Genomic DNA, 10,334 nt, shown 5'->3' on the forward strand with positions numbered 1-10,334 from the left:
TTCTGCATATCAATTTTCTCATGTTACTTTTCGCAGGAAAAAAAATGTACTTACCAAAATGTTGAGCTGCTCCAAATGTAATGGAAACATATTGTCTTGTAAGTTTGTTCTATAATGTGTTTGCTCAGATGAGAAATGCTGCACATCATTTTCACTGTTACTTTCTGCTTTGTCACAGACAGAGAAGCTAACCTGCTCTGAATGACCTTCAACAGCAGAACTGGGAGAAAAACGTAAATCTGCCCTGTCACTACCACTCATGACTAAAACAGTTCAGACATCACTTAAATGCTTAATTTCAAATTGAGTATCTATCATTTGATTCTCTTTTTTTTTGGCAGGAAACAACTCTCATTGGACCCTTCAATGTCAATATATTGGTATATCTTACTCACTTAAAAATATAAAAGTTTGTTTTTTCATGGGAGGTTTTGCAGTATTCTACCTCAAAAATTGTAAAAATAAAAAAAAATAAAAAATGACAACTGCATGTGGATATGTCTCAAGAAATCTTGGAGCTATCATCTGTAATGCTTTATGATAGGGGCACATCAATTTTGACAGAAAATAATAGTTTGAGAACAGACATTTGTCCCCGGAAACAACTAAACCACAGATGTCAAAGTTAATTTGTACATGTTTTCAGATGATAAACTTACCAGCACAACCCAGACCCATCAGTCTTAGAGAGACACTTTGACATTTCTTGAACTGTGGTTGGTAGTATGCATTTAGATGATAAGATCAATGTGAATTTCATTTCTGTGCTAAAGTTCCTTCTCAGTCCCTCACTTACTATTAATGTCACACTTATACCGATAAATGTATCAGCTCCACTGGGGGAAACCAGCTTAAATGTGAAATGCTTAAATAAGATCTATTCGACACTGTTCCCACAAGTTTCCAAGCAACATCGGGTCTGAAATTCTCAAACCTAAAGGCAATGAAATATCTCATCATAAGTAGATTTTTCCTACCTCAAACTCATTCTTTTTCATTTATGCGCTATGACGTCAACATGTAAATCATGGCTGAAGTAGCGTAAGAGATGAGAGGCTGTCCAGGAAAGACGACATGATTCCTCGGGTCACTGCAGACAGAGACTGACATGCTGTGACACTTATAGTAAGTTATGGTGAAAAATTCAATTTGTTGCATCTGAATTTACACTCACATACTGAAAATATCACATTTATCTGCACTATATTTCACTTGTAAGCTGTAAAATTGAAACTTGGAATCCTTCATATAGGAAGCAGCTACATGTCTGACTGAAATTTCAAAAATGTGAGCCTCGGTGGCTGGTGAGGAATAGTTTAGTAATCCTATATCAGCTCAGCTGTGTTCCTAAAGACAGCAGGCCTGTGGTTATTATGATGGATGTGAAGATTCTGGATGTGTACATTGTGCGTGCAGGAAACTGTGACCACAGGATGAATTTGACAGACACTCAAACATGGGGGATGTAAAGCGTGATGCTATCTTGTGTCAACCAACTGACAATTAAATGGAAATGGAAATTTCGAAAAACACTATTAGAATTAATGCATTCGCAAGCAATGGACCAGAAGTGATGACATTTTAATCAAAATATTTTCTTATTGTAGAACTATTTTAGCGAATTTCTCTAGTGCCTCTTGAAAAATAACCTTGTATCACTGCCCTTAAATAAATCCTTCATCCAAAGTGTTCACTTTTGTCAGGACTGCACCAGCTAATTTCTGTCCATCAGAACAATCTTTTATATCAAATGCTGTGCATTTTAAGAGACAGTAAATTAATCAAGATTCACCGACCGATTCAAAATCAACAAGACGTGAAATGTGTGTGCTCACGTGGTGTGCTCTCTAGCATAGAGAACATGTTTAATATGCCATAACAAACAAACTTGTCTTTCACTGTCTCAGCACACATGACTGGACTACTGACTTTTAGTGAGACTAAATGCCCATCTGTGAAACAGCAATATCCTGTGGTTGTAGTATTCTACCAGATGACATTACACTGAATTAGCAGTTGATTTATTCTGGCTGTGAAAGTAAAGTTACATTATCATTTAACAACTTAACATTAGGTTACATCAGGTTCTATATGGTGCACCTTTTCAGGTTTGTAGTTTTCCTCTAATGATTTAGCCTTTTATCTTCGTAGCATGAGTTCAAATGTCAACCGTCATGTTCTTTTCCCCTCGCTGTATGTTATCTGATATCTTACAATCATATCTTGGTCCTTGGTTCATGGCTGCACTGCTGGTGTACATTCAAGCATGCAGGTAATTTGAAGAGAGATCTATAGCACAGTTATTCAAAGATGGACATTTAGATTAGGCTGTTGTCATTTTCTTTTCATTCATTGACAAAAGTGCTGAGTTTTTGTTAAAATTGTTTATTCCTGTTTTTTTAAATCATCAATGATTTTGTTGATTGTAGTAACAGTTGTTGTTTAATCAGTTCTGTCTTGTAATTGTCTCATCTTAGTCATGAAAATAACATACAATAATGTTACAGTAATTTTGTATATTTCCCTGAACTATTGACATGAAAGTAAATTACCACTAGTAGAAACTCAATATGTTACACAATGGGGCAAAAAAAGGAATTTCTGGTTTTATGAGAATCAATCAGACAGTCATCTACCAGTTAATGGAAGATGTCACTTTGCTTTATGTCTCTATACTTTATAACAGAAGTGAGGAACATTTTTCCTATCAAGGACCAGTTAAGTTTTTATAACATCCTTCACAGACCATATTAAATCACTGAACATATATCACATTCTGCTTCGTCAGATAGTAGTGATGATGACGATCATACTCACAGCTTCTCAAACAAATCCTCTCCTTCGGTAGTACCGTGCACAGCTTGCACGGAAAGTAACTCCTCCTTTGTATCAAACTCAGCAATGATCCCATGCAAATAAAAGGTTGAGTGGTATCTGTCTGTCTTTTATTACAGGCCAAAAATTGTCTTGTTGTTTCCAACAGGGTTTGTGTGAGCAGCTTCCCATCAGCAACAGGGCTCCTTCACAAATTCTCCTTGTACATGAAGTTTCAGCTTATTATCATTTAGCTTTTTCAATGCGAAACATGCCAATGTAACATTGTCTCTGTCAGAATGTGATCATATGAAAGCTGCTTTTTGGTCACACAATCTTTGCTGAAGAGCATCAACTTTATCCGAGCACATTTGTCCTTGCAATTCATCCAACTCAGCTGCATGTTTTTAGCTGTAATGAATTTTTCTATTGGCTTTTTCTTCAATGTGAACATATCCCTGCGAACTAGGCACACTTACTCGTCTTTTGCTTCAAAATACTTGAAAAGTGTAACATTCAACGTCTACTTGATGCCATGTAACAGCTACATGTGTGTTGCCTTCATATTCTTTATATTTTTACATTTCTGAGTTTCTTTTTTCTATTAATGAATTGTTATTGTGGGCTGGATTAAATTATCTATCCAGAAGTTCCTTGGCCCTGACAGATAAACTGTCTTTCTATGTCCCACTTCATTTAATTATTTGTGCACCTTTTTACCTTCATGATTGCATGTCTATATTCTCTTTGTTCTGCACTGTAAGATTTATCTCAGCTCACCTTCCTCAGAAAAGAGAATCTCAAATGTGAAGGCTAATTTCTGCCAGAATGTCACAGTCTGTCGTTCTAAAGGAACAAAAGGCTTTTAAAAAAGTGTTTCACATTGCTTTTTCGCCTACTTTTCAGTTTAATAGCATAAACCTCTCCTGTTATTCTTGACCTGAGCGTTTTGTATAAAGAAAAAAGGTATGTGTCATACAGGCTTTGCAGATGGTGAGAGAATTTAGGAGAGTTAGTAAGATTAAGTGCCTGATGTTGACAACTCTTTCCTTGGTATAATGTCTGTACGTCTGCAGCTTGTGTCCGTACTACTGTGAAATAAAAAGCTGAAAGTGTTTGAGATTCTGTGTTGCCGAAAGACATATGATTATGATGTATTTGTATGTTGCACAGCTGTGGTGGCCAAAAGCCGTCCCCTGCTCAACTACCTAAGAAGTTTCCAAGCCAGTCAGATGACAATAAAACTGTTGTTCAGTGCTAATTGTAGAATCTGCAATTCTTCTGCATCCGAGGGTGCACAACCTCGTCAGTGACTGGCAGCAATTACGCCACAAATTAGGATGAAAACTAAATCGAAGGGACGAGTGTTTATCACTGGATTTTATGAAAGGTTTAATAAGCTGTGACACAATTGTGTAAGGCAGAAATGACTCATAGAATTAAATTGAGAGTTGATCTTAGCATATTATTTGAATTCTGTTTTATTTTTCTGATTTTGGTTTTCTTTTGCTCCAGCTTCTGAAATGGGCCTCACTGCCAGCTAAAACACTTCAAATTACTTAAAGTCATTTCTTACTTTTCTGTTCAAATTGGCCATTCACATCTTCTATATGATACAATGAATTTTTGTATATGACCGTTTTTTATTATACTGGGAATTTTTTGTATTTTTAAAACAAGGTAATTGAAAATATTATGCCACCATGTAATGAAAACAAGTTAATAAAAAAACATTTCTTTGGTTTTTTACTTCAATTACTGTCTATTTTCATCTGGAAATGGTATTTTACTATTTTTCTCGTCTTGTAAAAGAACACATTTGTCTTTTTAAGAGAAATTATCATTTAAGAAAACAAACATGCATCGAGAAACGTGAATGTCAGATGTGGAACCATGTAACGCTGGGATTTGTTCCCGCACGAGTTTCCGTTTAGATACACTGTTTCACTTCCTGTTAGGATTCACAACAAGAGCCGAACCGCTGAAGCTAATTAATTTTAGCCGCTTTTCCTCGACAAATGTTAATGTAGCATAAATACTTACACACAACAATGATTCCTTACACCGTCAACATCAAACTCGCGGCTCGGACGTTGACTGGCACTCTCAATTTGCAGAATAAAACCGCAGTGGATTGGTGAGTACTGCAGCTTAGCCGTTAGCATCATGTAGCTAAATGATTCAGTAAAGATGTGCAGAATGACACATGTTGTTTAAGAACTCTTACAGTCACTGTGTGTTTCGTTCTATTGAATCCTCGTGTTGCTGCTGATACAGATGACAGTGTTAGCTGTCTCCGCTAACGGAATTTTTTATTCAAAGAAAACAGAGAAACATGCAGGAAATCTAGTGTCATGTGACGTGATGTGATCTGATGTGACATTTCGCTGGGCGTGATGCATTCCCCAAGCCTTATCTTGTTAAAGAAATTCCATTGTGTAGTGGGACTGCAGTGTGACTTTATTTAAGTTATTGTTAAACTGTGCTTAAATCAAGGAGACATATTGCTATTTTAGACGAGGGGGTGTGCAAACAGCTCAATTCATGTATGAAGCAGAGCTATCATGATAACATTGCAGTAGTGGTAACTGAAACCTCTCATGTTGCATGAATTATTTTTGACAATGTATAAGGAAGTATAAAAAGGAACACACTATGGTATAGGTAGTGTTGTCGTCACCTTCCACCTCTCAAAAACTAGTTCTGCCATTATTCCCACATGTTGGTTTACAGTTACATGCTAGATCAGCGTTTGTGTCAGCCTGTTGCACCAGGACTCATTGTTTGACAGTCTGTGTTAATATGCTTATATTTATCTAATAGCTCAGTTGCAGGATTTCATTTTTGAGAAGTGGATGTGGTCCAGCTACACCTGATTGCAGTTATATTGTATGGACTATGAAAGATTAAAATCAACAAAAACGGGAAGTCAGGAGCAGGAAACTGTTATGCAGACACAGCTGTTAGGTACTAGTACCATAATCATAAGAGAAAGTGTACAAACCACCGTCAGGTTAAATTGGTGCATCGTTTGATGTTGTCTAATAAACTATATGTAGCATCTTGAAATTTGCTATATATGGTCTTGCATGTTATAGGAAGAACTTTACCTCTGCCATGGAAGTAACATCTGTTTTCACCACTGTCTATTAGTATGATGTTTGTTAGCTTTGTTTGTAAGCAAGTTCACTTAAATGCTACTGGATGGATAATACATATGGAAGGATTCGGTATGGCCATTCAGTTTGGTGCAAATCCAGATCAGTCATGCTGATTCAGGTTTTTTTTTTCACATTTGTCTTTCTGAAAAAAACTCAGTCATCTGTAAAGTGAGATTATCTATAAACAGGGGAAATGTTGTGCACATCTGAATAATATCTGGATTTTGTGAATCAAATAATTGTTTGGGGGTGATCTTTATTTAGGTACTGTATGGTACCAATTATTCCTTTCATCTATATCATAGAACATATCAGTGTACATGTATATGTATCTGATGCAATACATTCAATGGCCAATCAGCCTTGGAGGAAGTATGTGCTCTCTGAGTGCCCTTCTGGTTTGGTCTGATTCACTCCTCTTGCTCTCCTTCCCTGTGGCTCTCCTGCACTGTAGGGGATGGCAGGGGCTGATAGCTCAGGGATGTCACTCCAGTATCCTCATCATTGATCCAAAGACATCCCAGACCATTCAGGTTCTGGAAAGGCACAAAGCCAACGTGGTCAAGGTGAGTTTCTCAACATTTGTCATTTGTGTGACTGCTCTACTAAACTGCAACTGCTATTGCTTTCATTCGATCAATCTGTCATTTATTTTGTATTAAAGTTTTGAAAATATCAGGAAAAGGCCCATCCTAAGCTCCTAAAACCCAAAAGTGAAGTCCTACTATCAAAACACTTAGAAAACAAGAAAATAAAATCAGCAAATCATCCAATTTGATAATCAGATTTCAGCTAATGTTTGGCATTTTTGTTTATTAAAGGATATGTAAAAATATATCTATTAAAAAAACATCAATGACTTATTTTTGAATTAACTAATGTTGTAGCTGTGCTTTATCAGCTACAAATTACAATTTCAGGAAGTGGTTGGACAAAAAAATATCAAGGGCAAAGAGAGGATCTGACAACTTAATGTAGAATTTTTGAAGTGTAGTTTAAAAATGAATGTAAAATGTTGACCTGAATATTTTGAAAAGAACAAACAGGGTGAAGAAAGATAATAGCTTCTTATTTACCTAAAGTCAGTATATATGGGTGTGAAGTGTGGTTTGTAAACTCAAATATCATCAGTGGTCATATGCTCTTTGTCCTTTACATTCATGTGAGTTTCTTGTTATGTTTGGCCTTCCAGGTGGAATACCAACTTGCTGATTACGTATTAATGTACAACCCAGTATTAATGTCAACACAGTGACCTTGAGATAAGTTGGCTTAGTCTCAGTCAGACAAATTCAGCTCTACCTCACTGAGAAGCCAACACCAGGAACACTGATAAAGGTTGCTGCATTGATGGAGAACCTTATTGTTTGTGTGTACGTGTTTGAACACATATGCTTGTGTGTTCAGGTAGATAATGGGCAATAAATTCTACAGTGATTATCAGTGCCTGGGCTCAATCCCATTCCTCACTCCGAAGCACACTTTAATCTTGTAAAGCACCGCTGCAGCAGTGGGCCATTCCTCACCACCAGGCCTAACATAAGAAAGCTTGCTGGGAAAAAAAGAATTTGTAGCTACAGTAAAGGGCATGTGTATTCATGAAGAAAAACATGACATAACGATTATGCTACTAAAGCTTGCTCTGGGGTTGATTTATAGCAGAAATTGCATCGTTCTCACTTTAGTGTTGTGTGTATTTGGGTCTGTACCTTATTTCTCCAGTTTCCTATGTCTTACATATACAGATATTGGATACCAGTTACTTAGTATAGCATGTGTTTTGTGTGTTTTTTAGGTGAAATGGTCCAGAGAAAACTATTACCACAACCTGAGCTCACCCTACTGCCTGCGTCTGGCCTCTGGAGATGCTTCAGGGAAGATCATAGTTTGGGATGTGGTCAGCGGCACCGCCCATTGTGAGATCCAGGAGCACTCCAAACCTATCCAAGGTAATTCGCCTTCACGCAGGCTTAAGGGAAAGGATTGAGAGTTTACTTTGCCAGCACTGCCAAGGGGAATCTTTGAGCTGCTGTTGTTGGCCATTTGTTTTCATTAAGATGCTCTTACCGTCACTCCCTGTCTCTCCTCCTGCTGTACTGCACAATATGTCTCCATCTTCATTACAAGGATTCCCTTCTCTGTCTTCCTCTCTTTCTCTGTCAGACTTGGAGTGGTTGTGGAATCAGGATGCGTCTCGTGATCTGCTGTTAGCCGTCCACCCTCCCAACTACATCGTCCTGTGGAATGGAGACACAGGCACGAAGCTGTGGAAGAAGAGCTATGCTGAAAACATCCTCTCCTTTTCTTTTGACCCCTTCGACCCATCCAACATGGCATGTAGGTCAACCACAAATATGAGTCTGCCTTAATTTAGTCAGTTTCATTCTCTTTCTTGTGTCTGCGATTTACAAATCATCAGTGTTTGAAGAAATCCAATACTCTGCATGGGTACTTCTTGTCAGAATTCAGTTCTACTTCTAGAGAGATGCATGTTGAACAATTTATGATATCTCATTTACCAGTCTTAGTATAAATCAAAACAGATATTTTCTTAAGTGACACATAATCTATATCATGTTTTTCTGCTCTTCCCTTTGCAGTACTGACCAGCGAGGGAATAGTCTTTATCACAGACTTTTCCCACTCCAAGCCCCCAGGCAGTGCTGGCAAAAAGGTGTACATCGCCAGTCCGCATGCAAGCCCCGCCCACACCAAACCTGCTCCTGCCCCTGCAGCCCCGGCCCCTACTGGTGCCAAGAAGGCTCTCAACAAGGTCAAAGTGCTCATCACCAATGAAAAACCCACGTAAGAGCAACTAAATTAGACTTGAGTAGAGCTTTTACACCAATAACTAACGATAATAATTTTTAAATCATCAATCCAGGTGTCAATATGTTGGATATGAGCCTTGTATGCAAATTATTTCTTCTATTAAACCATTGGTAAAATCTGTCTGAGATTATGTCAGTTTCAGAAAGTCTCACAGCCTGGTCCGCATTTTAAGTCAACTCTCTCACAGTTCTACTTGAGCAACTAGGATTGAAGGGCATCACTCAGGGTCGACTCCGGAGTTTTATTCATCAGGCAAGGCTCAGGGCAACTTCAGCTATAAAACGTATTGCCCTTCACCTGTGGTGAATCTGCACCTTTAAGCATAAATTACATCATATCCTCCACTGCTGGAAAACATTTCCAGGCACTTGCATGTGTTGATTTTATTATCAAAGTTTCTCTCAAATAGATATGAGGGTAAAATACAAACTGAAAGATGCAACATCAGGGATCAGATTAACGATGTGGCTTTTTTTGTGAATGAGCTCTCAACTTGTGATGTTCCCACACCTTGTCTTCATCATGTGAGGTGACATTCTGACAGTGAATCATGACAGCTAGTCTGTTTGTGGAATGACATGACACCTAAGTGTTTATCACACCCGAGAGATTTCTCACTGGAAGAAATAACAGGCTCCATTGTGTGAGCATATGATGGATTCTGGTTCTTTTTTTTTCATTTTCTGATTGAGTTGCATAGAATAGCTTGTTTGTTTATTCAGTTCAATGCCGATTGTTGTGCACAGCATTTTCCATCAAGGATCGTTCAGTTTCAGGCAGTTTAAAACTGTCATATTGGTCACATATAAATTAGTGATAAATTAAACTAAGTGTCAGGGATTGAAGGGAAAGATTTATGACCTGTCACCTGCTACCATATTGTTTTATGATAAAGAAACACACAAAGATGTAGCTAACCTCATTTCTTACAAGAAAAAAAACTTTTTATACTGTATGAGGCTGTGGATCAGGGACCGAAGCCTTGTTTTACGTGCTGGCAGCTTTCTGCCTGAGTGGTTGTGACTGTCAAACAGGCTTATTTATAGCAGCAGCACTCCGGCCTCTCTGTCCACCCACCCAGCTAGCTCTAATAACAAACACTCCATTAATCTTAACTTGTCTTTATTTTCTTTCTTGTCTCTCTTGTCATGTCCATTTCAGTCTTTGTGTCTTCTAGTATTAGTATGTGACACCCCCCTTCCCTCACCTTTCACACAGTGGTTATTGTTCTTGCTGAAAATGCTGTATCCCTCCGGGCTGCTTTGTCTCTGTGTCGGGTTTGGGTGTTTATCATGTTCAGTGTTACAGTATCTCTCCTCGTGCTCTGTCTGCCTCAGGTTGATGTATCTGCTCTCCAAAACTGTTATCAGAAACTCGTTGAATACAGTACTAGATCATGCACATTAGTGTCTAATCAGGCAGCCATTAATCTCACTATTAGCTAGCACAGATCTGGTCCCTTAATCAAGATGACAGAGGTGTTTTTTTTTACAGTCACACAATCCAGCATGCCTGTTTGTAAATGCA

At 38.0% G+C, this 10,334-nt stretch overlaps 1 protein-coding gene across 1 annotated transcript in view; it reads left to right on the top strand.

Annotated features, from left to right (window-relative positions):
• The first annotated feature begins 4,736 nt into the window (after nt 1–4,736).
• Nucleotides 4,737–10,334, top strand: part of wdr11 (WD repeat domain 11) — a 49,691-nt gene continuing 44,093 nt past the window's right edge. Inside the window, exons 1-5 of the mRNA XM_020096232.2 lie at nt 4,737–4,951; nt 6,430–6,541; nt 7,771–7,924; nt 8,139–8,312; nt 8,576–8,780. Coding sequence (XP_019951791.1) covers nt 4,866–4,951; nt 6,430–6,541; nt 7,771–7,924; nt 8,139–8,312; nt 8,576–8,780 — 731 coding nt within the window. The 5' untranslated portion in view covers nt 4,737–4,865. The remainder of the gene's footprint in view (nt 4,952–6,429; nt 6,542–7,770; nt 7,925–8,138; nt 8,313–8,575; nt 8,781–10,334) is intronic.

The sequence above is a fragment of the Paralichthys olivaceus genome, chromosome 14 (assembly GCF_024713975.1).
Source record: "Paralichthys olivaceus isolate ysfri-2021 chromosome 14, ASM2471397v2, whole genome shotgun sequence".
Classification (NCBI taxonomy): Eukaryota; Metazoa; Chordata; class Actinopteri; order Pleuronectiformes; family Paralichthyidae; genus Paralichthys; species Paralichthys olivaceus.